The 17,136-nt window shown below is 47.2% G+C and overlaps 1 protein-coding gene across 1 annotated transcript in view; it reads right to left on the bottom strand.

Moving 5' to 3' along the window:
- Window positions 1-17,136, bottom strand: part of LOC137384080 (polyglutamylase complex subunit TTLL1-like) — a 56,263-nt gene that overhangs the window by 36,862 nt on the left and 2,265 nt on the right. The window contains exon 2 of the mRNA XM_068057659.1: window positions 5,018-5,226. Coding sequence (XP_067913760.1) covers window positions 5,018-5,226 — 209 coding nt within the window. The remainder of the gene's footprint in view (window positions 1-5,017; window positions 5,227-17,136) is intronic.

The raw sequence follows: 17,136 nt of genomic DNA, 5'->3' as shown, positions 1-17,136 counted from the left end.
TCTGTTTGCTCCTGGGCTAAGAAGATCTCTCCTGTCTGCTCCCATCTCTTTCTCACAAGCCTCTGAACCTACTGAAGACACCTGAACCCCAAGAGAGAAAAGTCTCCTACAGCGAACAAAGTTTAAGAAGAATACTGGGCCCCAACAGAAAGCAAGAACTACCTACAATCACAGACTCTACAGTGATCTCGAAGAACCGTAACAAAAACTCTTCAGATATTGCCTCAAACTTTTCCACTTTATTTCTTCTGCTCTGTTCTGTCTCTGTCTGCATGTGTGTATTGCGTATGCATGCTAGCTTGGGCGCGTTGCGTATCTGTAGGCGTTAACCGAATTAGAGTTTAAGCATAAGTTCAATAAATTTCAAATCTTTCTTTTTTAATCCTAAGAAAACCTGTTTGCGCTGGTTTCTTTACCTTATAATTGGAAAGCAGTGAAGAAGGACTCACCAAGGGGGAGCTAAAATGTTTAAAATTAAACCCTGTTATGGTAAGACCAGGTGAAAGCTGAGAGGGACCCCTAGACACCTTTCTCACCTGGTCGTAACAGAGGGCTGGAGGATGTTATAGGTGTGGTTACAACATGCAACAACATAGCACCCTTAAAATAGAAAACTATCACAGTGGCATGAAAGAAAGAGATGCAGAGTCAGATAAGGAGAAACAAACAACAGTGAACATAAGCTGCATGAGAAAGGTGTTTTTATTTTTTTTTAAAAAAGAGGTCTCAAAGAAAAGGTGGTGAAAGGGAACAATTTTAGTAAGGGAATTTAAGGAAGTGGTATACAGGCTGCAGAAAGCACAGCTGCAAAATGGAGTTTGGGGGGGAGGAATGTATAAGAGGCTGGAGACTCTAAAACAGTGTTTGTAGGGGATTGTAGTACTGAAGGAGGCTACAGAGATAGGGAGAGTGAAGAATTTAAATGTAAGGATAATAATTTTAAATTTAGTCATTTGGTAGTACAGAACTTGAGAACTGCTGAAAATAGAGACATGTTGTCGAAGCTTTTCGTCTTGCACTCATCAAGACATTACACAAGAATAACCAATATAAGGGAAAACAACAACTTATACTGCATGAGAAGAGCGTGCTGGTTGGTTGGCAAGTGAACTCTGATTGGTAGAGGCGTTGCCATGGGGAATGCACCAGTTTACGGTGACTGACAGTTAACTGCCAAGCTTTGTTTGAAATTTAAACCAGGTAACTTGACTCTGATTGGTCAAGGCATTGCCCTGAGGAATGAACCAGCGAATGGCTATCACCTATTTTGTTCAGCTGAAACAGGCACAATGTGTGTACATGTTCTTTCTGTCCACAAAGAACAGGGTCCTGTGTATTAATATATGTAGCTTCCAGTACGTGAAAATGCGCGACACTGTGGATGCTACTGACAATCTTAAATTGGTTGTCAGCATAATTCTTAGCACATTGCGGATTATTTAGCAAATGTTGTCCAATCGCGGAATCACATCTAATGTTGGACACTATGTTTTGAGTTTTGCAAGCATGGGCTGGTTGGGAACGGCCTGTACCTTGCCATTGTGAGTAGTGGAAGGGCCATGTTGTTTGATACAATCCACCAGTCTTTGGGACGTACGGCCTATATACCTAGCATCACACTGGCATTGAAATTCATATATCACATTACTCATTTGTGTGATAGGCAGGGCATCTTTATGGCTTGATGGCAGCATCCTGTTAGTGGCAAACACCACACGTGTTGTTACTGCATAGTAGCAGCGTGAAACAGCTAGCTTTACCTGTTGCTCGGGTCACATTACCCTTCCATGGTAATTTGAGGTAGACTGGGCACTTTTCAGGGTCGAAAATGTTGTTGTTTTCCCTTACATGGGTTATTCTTCTGTATTGTCCTGATGAGAGCAAGACAACATGCCTCTATTTTCAGCAATTCTCAATTTAATATTGATGCACTGTGGGAGTGGGAGCCAAGGGAGGTCAGAGATGTTGGTGATGGGAAAACATGACTGGGTGTGTGTAGGATACTAGCAGCAATTTTTGTATGAGCTGAAGTTTATGAAGGGTGAAGGATGGGAGGCCAGAAAGGAAAGAATTGGAGTCTGGATGTGATGAAAGTATGTAGAACGGCTCTGGTCTTCCCAGTGTTTAGCTGGAGAAAGTTATTCCCCATTTGAAACTGGATGCCAAGAGTTTTAAGTTTAACACAAGGCCGAACATGACAGTAAGATTATGTACTGTTAGGTTCAAAAAGAGTCACGGAGTTAGAACCAAGGGTTTTCAGTGGAAGCAGAATGATTTTCCGTTGGAGGAGGTTTTGGCTTATTCATGACAATAGATAAGCGGTCTGACAACACAAAGGTGATGCTCAAATTGAGGTGGTGGAAAGGTCAAGCTGTGTGTCATTTGCATACATAAGGAAATTCACCCCATACCTACAGATAATATCATTGAGTGGATACATGTAAAGAAGAGGGGCCAAGGATTGGGTTCTTCTGGAGGTAATCGTATGGACAGGAGAAGGTGCCATTACTTAAGATAATGGGTGTTGGGAGGGGTGAAAATGGAACCAAACCAAGAGCTAGATGGGTAAATAATTCTAGGGTGATGGAGGAGGAAGGAGTTGTCAACAGTCCTTTTCATCTGAACAAATGAGCTTATCACTTCATTATTTGCATTTATCAACTACTCAGGCAGTTTTAGTACCTCTTGCTTTTTAGAAATGTATTGCTCATAATATATAATCAATCATGGTTTTAAGAAGAAAGCACTGCATTTACAATAGACCAGTGAAAGTACTGAATCTTTAAACAGTCAAAGCAAATGTCATAATTATAAAGCTGCAGCAGCAAAATACACCAAAACTATCTTTAGCGTGTATTTCTGGCAATACACTGGCCCAATGTGTACATGTGACAACAAAAGCTGTGTTACATTGTACTGTAACATAGGTTGCTCTTCCTTGTCCTTCTGCAGTTTTGTGCTGGCCTTAACTGTCAGAAATACCACACTATTATTGAAATATTGCTTGTCCTCAAACCTCACAAGCTCTGTAAAGTAGATTTATTTTCCCAGTACAATTTTTTTACCCCAGAATTCTTCACCAATAGTCCAAAAAAAAGTTGATGAAGTACTTCCAATTTACAATAAAACAGTACTCATTACTTTCAGGCAGACCCCATTACTGAGATTTCCTCGCAGTCATAAAACAATCCTGCTCTTCAGCTCCACTTCCTTTCTGATCCATCAATTGTTTTATTGAAAATGGTACGTACTTCCAGCAACAGCTGATACAATGCGATCTACAATCATATTTCTCAGCATGGCACTCTGAAGTGATGAATCTGACAATTTTTCCCCTTCCATGAGGCCAAATGAAGTGCCCTACAAACATCTCCAGCTGGAATCAGCTAAGTATAGAATAAGTATCAAACCTGGAACCTCCCATATGACTTAGAACTAAATTGGGGAGCTATTGTGGAAGTTTCAACATCTGTAAAGTTTGTTAATCTCTAAACTACCTCAAAAAAACACACACAGAGAAAAAAGTTTTATGGACACAACCGCACAGAATAAAGATTGTACATTTAGAATTCCCATTCAGTTGCATGGACCAGAGACAATGACATCCAAAATGCACTGAACAAGCACATATTCAAGATACATTTTCACATGAGTCTGTGCATTTTGCAGCATAATGTATTTCAATTGCAGACAAAACTAGATCTGCTCACAATGCCAGACACTAAGTGAAATGCAGGAATTGTCCAGACCCCCCCAAGAAATCAAAGCACAATATGCTTTTGATAGCTCATATTCCTGCCAACTATAGACAGGACAATGCGCAGATTGTGAAGTAACCTTTCATTTTACCTACACCAGCTCTTTGCTCAACTGATAATCTTACCTAATCAACTGATCAAAGTAGCCAATATTTGATTTAGCATTTTTTAATACAAGACTACAGTTATCGATTTAACAATGAATAAACCTTGAAGGAGTTTTCTGGGGCTTTGTTTTTTAACCAAACAACAGACATCTATGTTGGCCTAAAATTGCAATATGAACAACATTAGTGCAAGACAATGAACTTGTAGGGAGGATGCAAAGGTTATAATGACTATATTAAATTAATGTACTCAAATAACAGAATATTGCCAACATAAACTGGATGATGGCCTTAAGTAACATTCACGCCAAACAAGTGCCAGGCAATGACCATCTCCAACAAGAGACGATCTAACCATCTCCCCTTGATATTCAACGGCATTGCCATCGCTGAATCCCCTACCATCAACATCCTGGGGGTTACCATTGACCAGAAACTTAACTGGACCAGCCATATAAATACTGTGGCAACAAGAGCATGTCAGAGATTGGGAAGTCTGCAGTGAGTAACTCACGTCCCAACTTCCCAAAAAGCCTGTCCACCATCTACAAGGCACAACTTGGGTGTGTAATGGAATAGTCTGCACTTGTCTGGATGGGTACAGCTCCAACAACACTAAAGAAGCTCAATACCATCCAGGACAAAGCAGTCTGCTTGATTGGCACCCCATCCACCACCTTAAAAGCAAATCACTCTTTACACCACCGCGTAACATGGCTGCAACGTGTACCATATACAACATGCACTATAGCAACTCGCCAAGCCTCCTTCTACAGCTACTTCCAAATCCGCGACCTCTACCACCTAGAAGGACAAGGGCAGCAGGCGCATTAGAACACCACCGCCTGCAAGTTTCCCTCCAAGTCACACACTATCTTGACTTGGAATTATATTGCCACTGTCGCTAGGTCAAAAATCGAACTCCCATCCTAACAGCACTGTGGGTGTACCTACACCACATAGACTGCAGCGGTTCTAGGAGGCGGTTGACCACCACCTTCTCAAGGGCAATTAGAGATGGGTAACAAATGTTGGCTTTGCCAGGAACTGTCATATCCACAAAAGAATAAAAAAAAATTATAACTTGGGTGGAGGTGTTCTCTAACGATCTGAACTAACTCCTGTTATCACATTTAAGGTCTCTCCATTTACCTAGATGAACATATTTGCCATTTTCATCCTTCTCCACTAGTGGGCTTGCTTCCCTCTCCAGCTCTCGGCGATAGCGCTTGATATTCTTTACCATGAGGTCTTTCCGTGTCAGCTCATAATGGTTTGGGAAATGGTTCACAATTTGGTCATCGTTCAGACGGTAGCCATTTTCAATGCTGAAAACATTTCGAATTGTCTGTACACTCATCCTAAGAGAACAAATGTGCAATGGTAGCCATTATATTAGTTTTAAATATATAACTTTACGGACATTTAAGTATCTACATTGTGTTTTCAAGAACACAACCCCTTTCCTGTTACTGTTACTCCCTTTCCCATTCCTCTTGCTTGAATCTCCCTGTGCCACATACCACCTCCAACTGGCAGGCTTTTACCTATGCTACTTGATAATGACCAGCAGACCACTGGGTGTGTTATAGTGGCACTGAAAAATCCTTCTCCTCCATGGAGGAGGGAGAGTCTCAATTATACCATGTGAATTTGAGATTACAGACTTGTTGAACACATTCTTAATCTTTTACTTTATCCACCCAATTTTCACAAAACAAATTAACAGCTGCAATTAATCCAAACACTGTGGCAAATTCCTCTGTAACTACTATTTGTGCTTAAATAATTTTTTAAAAAGTCATTTTTGTCCAAGAATTAGAAAAAAGTTTTGTTTCTCTTCAAAACATCCAAGGCTCTTTACAGGAACCTTATCAAACAAAAGTTGACACTGTGCTTCATGAGGAGTTATTAGGACAGATAGCCAAAAACTTGGCCAAAGAGGCAAGTTTTAAGGAGCGCTTTAATGGAGGAGAGAGGAAATTCCAGTGTTTAGGGCTAATGCAACCGAAGGCACAGCTGCCAATGGTAGAGCTATTAAAATTGGGGATGCACAAGAAGCCAGAATTAGAGATCTAAGGTCTGTAGAGCTGAGGGAGGTTACAGAGATAGGGAGGGACAAGGCAATGGAGGGATTTGGTATCGAGGGCAACAATTTTAAAATTGAGGCATTGCCCGAATGGAAGCTAATGTAGGTCAGCAAGCACAAGGGTGATGGGCAAACAGGACTTGGTTATGATACAGACAACACAGTTTTGGATGATTTCAAAAACAAAAAATAATAGGCTGGAGTAGGAGAGGCTGGCAGGAGTGGAATAATCAAGTCTAGAGGTACCAAAGGCACGGATGAAGGTTTCAGCAGCAGACGAGCTGAGGCAGGGTGAAGTTGGGCAATGTTACGGAATTGGAAGTAAGTGGTGTTAGTGATGGAGTGGATGTGTGATCGGACATTGACCCCTACTAAAATACATTTCCCAAGTTTGCAAATAGTCTGGGTTAACCTCAGACAGTTGCCAGGAAGAGGTATGATATTGGTGGTTAAGGAACGGAGTTTGTGGCGAGGACTGAAGACAATGGGCTGAGTTTTTCCCTCCTGCCTCGGGTCTCGATATTGGGCCTGGAAGCAGGAGGCCTTCGCATGCAGGCAAGTGGTGTGGGGGGGCGGAGGGGGGGGTGCGCGGACGGGTTAATCAAATTTCATCAGTGCCGGCCAGTTAACTGCCGTCAGGTACGAGAGCTGGCCTCCCCAACAGTGAATGCAGCATCAAGTCACGCCACAGGAAGTGCAAGCACCATCTTTAAAGGGCTGCCAGCACTTCCTGAAAATATGAACTAACAACTGGAGAGGCAAGCAAGAGGTTCCAGCCTGGGAAGCGGCACCAAAGGATGGCTGAGCAGCATCGCAGGGTGGCCCCACGATTTAGTGATGCCTCCCTACAGGTTCGCCTCCAGGCTGTGCGGGCACGGGAAATGGTCCTCTTCCCCAGGACAGGAGGAGAAGACCAGCCTCCCAAACCGAGCAAGCCTGGCTGGAGATTGCAGAGGAGGTCAGCAGTTGTGAGGTCACCCATCCCACAACTGACTCCAGTGCCGGAAGAGGATGAACGATCTCCTGCGCTCTGCCAACACAGTGTGAACCCTTTGTGGCCTTACAAGCGTTAAGGGGTTCAAATGAGATTGAGAAAAAGGGTTTGCCCACTCAGGCACTGTCAATGCACAGGTGACAGCATTGGCTGTCAGAGGCATAGCAGTCTTGCTGTGAAGGGCCCCAGTCAGACACAGCTCACAACTGTACTGTGGCTGCTGAATGGCAGCATGCAGAAGACATGTCGGTGCCTCCATCATGTCTAGGCACACTGCCAACTTCTCAGGCATTCTGCTTGTCCACGCCAGGTGTCTAAATCTGCTCTTTCTCTGTGTTTGTAGATGAAAACCACACATAACTCCAGAGAAAGGGCAAAGACGGGCGGGGGTGTTCCCCTTCTGCAGATCCTGACACCAATGGAGGAGGCAGCCCCGGAGATTGGAGGGCGACAGGGCAGCTGTTTCATCGCCAATGGGGAGACAGAAGTGGAACAGTGGCCCAAGGGTTGGCAGGGGATCATCTCTGAATTAGGGGAGGAATGGTGCTCCTCTGTCCACCACTAGTGGCACTGCGCACCACAGGGGCAGTTTCAAGGGTGCATTGGCATTCCTGTAACCCACTAATTACTCTTCTTTCTCATGCAGGCCAAAGTCAAGAGAGCCACCAGACGTGACCAGAGGCAGTCAACCCCTCTGGGGAGGAGGAGGGGACCTCAGAGGGTGTACTGTCATACCATTCCCCTGCAACGTCCACCAGCACACCTCGGTGAGTATGCGTGTGCATTCTGATGTGGGGTAACAACCTGGTGAGCGCAACACACATGTGCCAGAGCAGCTGACAGAGGCAGTAACAACCCAGGACACCAACATTTGGAGGACTGCGGGAAGCTAGGGCAATGCTGAGCCTCAGGTTGAAGATATGCCCCGCGAGTCATTACCAAGGTCCCAGCTGCTGGATCTGCATCGTGAGGTCAGGACACATCTGCACACCCTGACACAGACAGTGGAGGAGTCCATCCAGGCCATGAGTGGTGTCTTGACTCTGGCATGCGTGAGCTTGGCTTCCTCCATTCAGAATTCGACAACACAGAGAGTCAAATGCAGTAGGTCACTAAATGGATGCAAGAAACGTGCTTGGACCTGCATGCCATCGCCTCCTCCATTCGATCCATGGAGCAATGAATCATAGAAAAGTTACAGCACAGAAGGCGGCCATTCAGCCCATCGTGTCTGCACTGTCTGAAAAAAGTAGCCGCCTAATCCAATCCTACCTTCCAGCACCTGGTCCTTAGCCTTGCCAGGTCACAGTACTTCAGGTGCAGGTCCAGATACCTTTAAATGAGTTGAGGGTTTGTGCCTCCACCACTGATCCTGGCAGTGAATTCTAAACACCCACCACCCTCTGGGTGAAAATGTTTTTCCTCATGTCCCCTCTAATCCTTCTACCAATCACCTTAAATCTGCGTCCCCTGGCGATTGACCTCTCTGCTGGGGGAAACAAGTCCATCCTGCCTACTCTATCTTTCTTCTTTGGCCTCCTTGTCTCAAGAGACAATGGGTCAGCGCCTGGAGGTGGTCAGTGGTTTGTGAAACAGCGCCTGGAGTGGCTATCAAGGCCAATTCTAGAGTGACAGGCTCTTCCACAGGTGCTGCAGATAAAATTGGTTGACAGGGCTGTTACGCAGTTGGCTCTCTCCTTGCACTTCTGACTTTTTTCCTGCCAACTGCTAAGTCTCTTCGACTCGCCACGCTTTAGCCCCGCCTTTACGGTTGCCCGCCAGCTCTGGCGATCGCTGGCAACTGACTCCTACGACTTGTGATCAATGTCACAGGACTTCATGTCGCGTTTGCAGACGTCTTTAAAGCGGAGACAAGGACGGCCGGTGGGTCTGATACCAGTGATGAGCTCGCTGTACAATGTGTCCTTGGGGATCCTGCCATCTTCCATACGGCGCACATGGCCAAGCCATCTCAGGCGCCGCTGGCTTAGTAGGGTGCATATGCTGGGGACGTTGGCTGCCTTGAGGACTTCAGTGTTGGAGATACAGTCCTGCCACCTGATACCAAGGATTCTCCAGAAGCAGCGAAGATGGAATGAATTGAGACATCGCTCTTGGCTGACGTACGTTGTCCAGGCCTCGCTGCTGTAGAGCAAGGTACTGAGGGCACAGACTCGATACACTTGGACTTTTGTGTTCTGTGTCAGTGCGCCATTTTCTCACACTCTCTTGGCCAGCCTGGACATAGCAGTGGAAGCCTTTCCCATGCGCTTATTGATTTCTGCATCGAGAGACAGGTTACTGGTGATAGTTGAGCCTAGGTAGGTGAACTCTTGAGCCACTTCCAGAGTGTGGTCGCCGATATTTATGGATGGGGCATTTGTGACGTCCTGTCCCATGATGTTCGTTTTCTTGAGGCTGATGGTTAGGCCAAATTCGGTGCAGGCAGCCGCAAACCTGTCGATGAGTCTCTGCAGACACTCTTCAGTGTGAGATGTTAATGCAGCATCGTCAGGAGTTCTCTGATGAGGACTTTCCGTACTTTGGTCTTCGCTCTTAGACGGGCATGGTTGCACGACCTGCCACCTGATATTGTGTGGAGGAAAATTCCTTCTTCTGAAGACTTGAACGCATGTGAGAGCAGCAGGGAGAAGAAAATCCTAAACAGTGTAGGTGCGAGAACACAGCCCTGTTTCACGCCACTCAGGATAGGAAAGGGGTCTGATGAGGTGCCGCTATGCTGAATTGTGCCTTTCATATTGTCATGGATTGAGGTGATGATACTTAGTAGCTTTGGTGGGCATCCAATCTTTTCTAGTAGTCTGAAGAGACCACGTCTGCTGAAGAGGTCAAAGGCTTTGGTGAGATCAATGAAAGCAACAGAGAGGGGCATTTGTTGTTCACAGCATTTCTCCTGTAGCTGGCGAAGGGAGAACAGCATGTCAATGGTGGATCTCTCTGCTCGAAAGCCACACTGTGCCTCAGGGTAGACACGCTCAGCCAGCTTCTGAAGCCTGTTTAAAGCGACTCGAGCAAAGACTTTCCCCACTATGCTGAGCAGGGAGATGCCACGGTAGTTGTTGCAGTCACCGCGGTCACCCTTGTTCTTATAAAGGGTGATGATATTGGCATCGCGCATGTCCTGAGGTACAGCTCCCTCGTCCCAGCACAGGCAAAGCAGTTCATGTAGTGCTGAGAGTGTAGCAGGCTTGGCACTCTTGATTATTTCAGGCTAATGCCGTCCTTCCCAGGGGCTTTCCCACTGGCTAGAGAATCAATGGCATCACTGAGTTCCGATTTTGTTGGCTGTACGTCCAGCTCATCCATGACTGGCAGAGACTGGGCAGCATTGAGGGCGGTCTCAGCGACAACATTTTCCCTGGAGTACAGGCTCTCTTGATGCCATCATACATTCCTCTGATGTTTCCGGTGTCGGAGGCCAGCTGAATATGACTGCATTGGTGTTGCCAGTAGTCATTTGCGCAGCGCCTGGCTGTTCTTTGTGCAGTGCTTCTGGCTGCTTTAAGTGCTACGGATGTTAACTTGCTGGGGGCTTTCTTGCAGTTCAGTAGTGCAATGCGCTTAGCGGCTATGACAGGTTCCAGCTCTTCAATGTGAGATTGAAACCAGTCTGCATTGCTGAGTCGTAGGTGGCGTCTCTGATGTGGGCCCACTTGGTCTCTGCATCCCCTGTGGGAGTGTTTTGAAGGGCTTTTTCAAGTGAATTTAGAAACTTACGTAACAGCTGTGGATGAGAAATTCTGCTCGTGTTGATGCGCAGGCGGCCCTTCTGCTTGGAGTGATGCAGCTTCTTTGGTTTGAGGCTAACCTTGCTGCACACCAGGGAGTGGTCAGTGTCGCAGTCCGCACTGTGGAAGCTGCGTGTGATTTGAACGCTGTTTAGAGAGGCTCGCCTTGTGACGATGAGGTCCAGCTGGTGCCAACGGCGTGATCTTGGGTGCCTCCAAGAAACCTGGTGACAGGGTTTAGTGTGAAAGAATGAGTTGGTGATGCAGAGGTTGTGATAGGTACATAACTCAAGCAGTCTCTGACCATTCTCATTCATCCTACCAGTGCCATAGCGCCCAAGGCAGGAGGGCCATGAGTCATGGTCGGCCCCAACCCTGGCATTAAAGGCCCCCAGCAGGAACAGGTGTTTGGTGTTGGGGATGCTACTAATGATATTATGGAGTTCCTTGTAGAACTAGTCTTTAACTTCAGGTGAGGAGCAGAGTGTTGGAGCATAGATGCTGAGTAGGTGTACTAGACCAGAGGTGGTGAACAGTCGGATAGACAGTATGCGTTCCGAGCCATTTGAGGGTGGCTCTATCATGCTGAGCAAAGAGCTTCTGAGGCGAAGCCCACTCCATGCTGTCTTGGTTCTTCAGGATCCCTACCCTGCCAGAAGAAATTGTAGTCTTGCTCTCTTAGAGATCCGCTCGCAGGGAGGCGTGTCTCCTGAAGTGCTGCAATGTCTACATTGAGTCTACTGAGCTCGTTGTTAATGATGGCGGTCTTCCGAGAATCGTTGATTTGTGTAAGGTCTTCCGACAGGCCAGGACACATAGTTCTGACGTTCCAGCTTGCAAAACGAAGGGCTGGTACCTTCTTTCCTTTTGTCGTCGTGCCATTTGGTGCAGTGTTGCAGTCCACTTGTCGGGCAATGACCCTGAGCTCCAAGCACCCATTGAAGCAGGTGGACTGTGGCGGGACAGAACCTTACTGAGCGGGGGCTGCCCGGTTTGAGGCGGGCGGTAGCTGTCCAGTGAGATGCGATGACCTCTCCCACTGACAAAAGCAACCCATGGCGCCCAATCTCTATGCCAATTGAGCTGGACTTCTAACCCGTAACTGCTACCTTCCATGTTGATTTGGTCGCTGTGAGGCGACTATGGAGTGACCTCTCCATGGCGCGTGCCTGGGCGAACGTATGGAGGTTGTGAGTTGCCCAAGCATCAAAACCCCCCTCTCGGCCTTCCTGGTGGGGTCCAAAGGAGTGCAGAGCACGACATTTGGCACCGGTATGGCTACAGGAACTGCTGGAAACATGCCAAAGGTGACACATGACCGCCTTCGGGGTTCCGCTCCGGATTTTCGGTTTACTCCCTTAGCCTTGGTCTCTCCCGAGACGCCCAAAAGGCAGTGGGGTTGTTAGAGCCCCTACACAGGGGTAGATGGATGCTGGTGGGGGGAGCTGGGAAGGGGGCTGCAGGGGGAGAGGGGTGCAGGGGAAGGGGGCGCGAGGGGAAGATGGTGCGAGGGGGAGCCGGTAAGGGGGCAGCAGGAGGTAGGGGAGAGGGGTGCAGGAGAAGGGGGTGCGAGGGAAAGATGATGCGAGGGGGGAGCTGGGAAGGGGGCTGCAGAGGGTAGGGGAGAGGGGTGCAGGGGAAGGAGGTGCGAGGGGAAGATGGTGCGAGGGGGGAGCTGGGAAGGGGGTGCGAGGGGTGTGGGGGGAAGGGGTGGAGGCAACAAAACACCTCACCAGCTCCCACCATCGTCCCCCCCACAATGATGCCCCTACTCTATCTAGGGCCCACATAATTTTGTACACCTCAATTAAGCCACCCCTCAGCCTCTTCTGTCCTAAGGAAAACAACCCTATCTGATCCAATCTTTCCTCATAGCTGCAACTTTCAAGCCCTGGCAAGGAATGGCAGGGGCGGTGGGGGGGCGGGGGGGGGGGGGGGGGGGAAGGGGAGGAAAGAGGTGCCTGGTTTTGCAGCCAGGTCCTTGAGCCCTCAGGTGAGCAGCGAGGTCCAAGTGTGCCTTCAAAGAAAAGAGCAGCAGGCTGGTGCATCTGGCAGCTTCTCTCAGGCACTGCTGGAATAGCCATTGCCTCTTCAGACCCTCTGCCAGCGACAACGGATCGTCAAGTATCACCAATGATGGAGCAGACCCAGCAGCAATGCTTGAGGCTCTCAGTATGCCGGGGCCTTCCAGTCCTCAGGCAACCAGAGGACTGCAGCCTCCCTTGCATGTCTTGCCTCTCTACTTGGTAGTGGTGTTTATTTTTATTTTGGAGATACAGCACTGAAACAGGCCCTTCGGCCCACCAAGTCTGTGCTGACCAACAACCACCCATTTATACTAATCCTACATTAATCCCATATTCCCTACCACATCCCCACCATTCTCCTACCACCTACCTACACTAGGGGCAATTTACAATGGCCAATTTACCTATCAATCTGCAAGTCTTTGGTTGTGGGAGGAAACCGGAGCACCCAGCGGAAACCCACGCGGTCATAGGGAGAATTTGCAAACTCCGCACAGGCAGTACCCAGAACTGAACCCAGGTCGCTGGAACTGTGAGGCTGCGGTACTAACCACTGCGCCACTGTGCCACCCCAAGGTGCCTCTTCACCTTGTGCCTGCTCGTCATCTACCTCCAGCTTCTCTTCATCAGAGGAGACAGCACGCTCATGGTCCTCCTCACTGGAGGTCATGAAGCCTAAGCACAAAGGTGCAGCAGAGCTTAGCAGCCTGCCTCCACCTCAGCTGACAGTGCAGTGGGAGCATCTTGTAGGAGCACCCAGGAGTCATGGGTGATTATTTTGTATTGTAAAGGGGATGTTAAGTTTGAAATGGCTCCAAATAAAAATGGAATGTGCAAGACAAGTGTTAGGCCTCTACTTATCTTGCTGTCTCTTGCCTTCAAGGCACCCTGGCTCCCTTAAAGGGAATGCTGGAAGGCACTATAACACATGAGGTCGATGCCATCCCCATGCCGCTCTGCCACGTCTTGCGGTGTACAGATACACAGTACAATGAAACAGTAGTCATCAGCGCTGCAGGAACTTGGCATTTTCTTGGATTGCTTGGGTCATACAAGCAGCTTCAACCACCAAGTCTCTGTCTCAGTGCCTCCCTCGCACATCTTGCCTCTCTACCTGGTAGTGGCACTGAGGTGCCTTTTCACCTCTGCCTGCTGGTCATCTACCTCCAGCTCCTCTTCGTCAGAGGTAGCAGCACGCTCATGGTCCTTCTCACTGGAGGTCCAGAAGCCAGACTGGATGAGGTCCATGGCAGATCTCTGCACAGAGGTTCCAAGGCCTCCTTCCCCCTGACTCTCCATGCCTCTCCGACCTTCCTACAGTCCCTGGTATGCCACTTGAAGGTTGGCACTGTGCCAGCCAACCCCTGTCAGCCAATCTTATTTCCAATCTGCTCCAATGTATCAATGGCACGCTGTCCCATCCTCCCCTTGGTACTAGGCTCTCACTGCCAATGGCAGCAATATGCAGCCAACCTTGACCTCCTGCCCCCTCATCGTCTCCACATAACTGGCGAGGCTCTGAAGCCCCTTGATCCTCATGCGCCTCTTATAAAATTCCATTTGTCCCATAAACTTTTAGTCAATTGCCTGATTGAAAGGCTTCATTACCTTGCCGCCACCTTGGAGTGGCTGTTCCACCTGCTGTGTCAGCCGGCCTTCGTAAAATCTGGGACTAACATCAAGGTATTGGACTTCTGTTGCAATGCTTTCCGTCATTATTGTACCAGGCTTCCTGCCTCTTTATGCGCCTCCCACTCGCTCGGAAAATTCAGCCCAATGACTTCGATCTTCCCAATATGTCATTGGAGGAAATTTCTGCTCGTCCAATATCACAGCATCACAGAATCGTTACAGTGCAGAAGGAGGCCATTCAGCCCATCGTGTCTGCACCAGCTCGCTGAAAGAGCAACTCCCTCAGTTCCATTCCCCCATCTTCTCCCCGTTACCCTGCCCATTCTTCCTTTTCATATAACTGTCTAATTCCCTTTTGAATGCTTCAATTGAACCTGCCTCCACCACGTTCTCAGGCAGTGCATTCCAGACCTTAACCACTCTCTGCGTGAAAAAGTTTTTCCTCCTGTCACTTTTGCTTCTCTTACCCAATACTTTAAATCTGTGCCCTCTCGTTCTCGATACTTTCACAAGCGGGAACAGTTTCTCTCCATCTGTCCAGACCCCTCATGATTTTGAATACCTCTGTCAAATCACCTCTTAGCCTTCTCTTCTCCAAGGAAAACAGTCCTAAACTCTCCAATCTACCTTCATAACTGAAATTCCTCATCCCTGGAAACATTCTCGTGAATCTTTTCTGTACTCTCTCCAATCTTTCCTCAAGTGCGGTGCCCAGAATTGGGCGCAATACTCCAACAGAGGCCGAACTAGTGTCTTATGCAAGTTCAACATAACTTCCTTGCTCTTGTACTCTATGCCTGTATTAATAAAGCCCAGGATACTGTATGCTTTATTAAACACTCTCTCAACTTGTCCTGCCACCTGCACATATACATCTAGGTCCCTCTGCTCCTGCAGAATTGTACCCTTTATTCTATATTGTCTCTCCATGTTCTTCCTACCAAAATGAATCACTTCACATTTCTCTGCATTGAACTTTATCTGCCACCTGTCTGCCCAATTTGTCTATGTCCTTTTGGAGTTCTACACTATCCTCCTCACAGTTCACAATGCTTCGAAGTTTCATATCATCTGCAAACTTTGAAATTGTGCACTGTACACCAAAGTCTAGGTCATTTATATCATGAAAAACAAGGGTCCCAACACTGACCCCTGGGGAACTCCACTACAAACCTTCCTCCAATCCAAAAAATATCCACTAACCACTACTCACTGTTTCCTGTCACTCAGCCAATTTCGTATCCATGTTGCTACCATCCCTTTTATTCCATGAGCTACAAGTTTGCTCACAAGTCTGTTGTGTGGCACTGTATCAAATGCCTTTTGAAAGTCCATGTACACCACATCAACAGGATAGCCCTCATCAACCCTCTCTGTTACCTCCTCAAAAACTCCAGAAAGTTAGTTAAACATGATTTTCCCTTAGGAAATCCATGCTGGCTTTCCTTAATTAACTCACATTTGTGCATGTGACTATTGATTTTGTCCCAAATTATTTTTTCTAGAAGCTTTCCCACCACCCAAGTTGAACTGACTGGCCTGTAGTTGCTGGGCTTGTCTTTACATCCTTTTTTGGAACAAGGGTGTATCGTTTGCAATTCTCCCATCCTCTGGCATCACCCCCAAGTCTAAGGAAGACTGAAAAATTATGACCAGTGCCTCTGCGATTTCCACCCTCAATTCCCTCAGTATCCTTGGATGCATCTCATCCGGCCCTGGTGCTTTATCCACTTTAAGTACAGACAGCCTATCTAATACTTCCTCTTTATCAATTTTAAACACTTCTAGTGTCTGACTTACCTCCTTTTTTAACATTGCCTGGGTTGAATATTGAATAACAGACAAGCATGTGACAAATTAGAAACAGTGCAGGTGCTGGGTTACAGTTCCATGGAACTGGCAGCACTCCAGTACTTCACAGGCCATACATGTGTAGACAATAGGTGTTGGCAAGCTTTGGGTATCAAAATAGTTCACTTTCCAGCAGAAGTCACTGGATAGCAATCAGGAGCCAAGATCAGGTAACTCAGCACAGACAAAGAATTAATTCTGATCTGTATCACTCAGTACCACATCAAGCAGTGCATTTAACCATTCTCTTAAGGATTTTATTGTGCAATTCATACTTCTTTGTTCTCTTCTTAATTAGAAGAATTTCTATTCTCTCAGGTTTCTCCAAACCATGCAAGCAGAACTCAGTTATTTACCAATGTCCCTCAGGGTGTGCACACGGTCAACTGATTCCTCACAGATGCATGAATGTAAGACAAAGCATTTAATAATCCAGCATTGGAAAAATCAGGAATTTTCTATCCCATTTTTATTTCTATAAATTACTGAACAGCTATCTGAGAAGCCAAATACCTGTGTTCTCACAGGTGCCCTTTAGGTCATCACAGGTGACCCAATGGATCTGTAGCTACCGGTCCCTTTCCAATCAGTTTCCTGGGCATCATATAGTATAGGAACATAGGAACAGGAGTAGGTCATTCCGCCTGTCAAGCCTGATCCGCCATTCAATTAGATCATGGCTGATCATCTACCTCAACACCACTTCCTGCACTATCCCCATATTTCTTGATGTCATTAGTATCTGGATATCTGATTTCTGTCTTGAACATGCTCAATGATTGAACTTACACAGCCCTCTGGGGTAGAGAATTCCAAAGATTAACCACCCTCTGAGTGAAGAAATTCCTCCTCATCTCAGTCTTAAATGGCCTACCCCTATTCTGAGACTATATCCCCTGGTTCTAGACTCACCAGCCAGGGGAAACATC

The sequence above is a fragment of the Heterodontus francisci genome, chromosome 25, assembly GCF_036365525.1.
Source record: "Heterodontus francisci isolate sHetFra1 chromosome 25, sHetFra1.hap1, whole genome shotgun sequence".
NCBI lineage: Eukaryota > Metazoa > Chordata > Chondrichthyes > Heterodontiformes > Heterodontidae > Heterodontus > Heterodontus francisci.
Note: the sequence above shows the minus strand (reverse complement) of the source record. Positions and strands in the feature narration are given on the sequence as shown.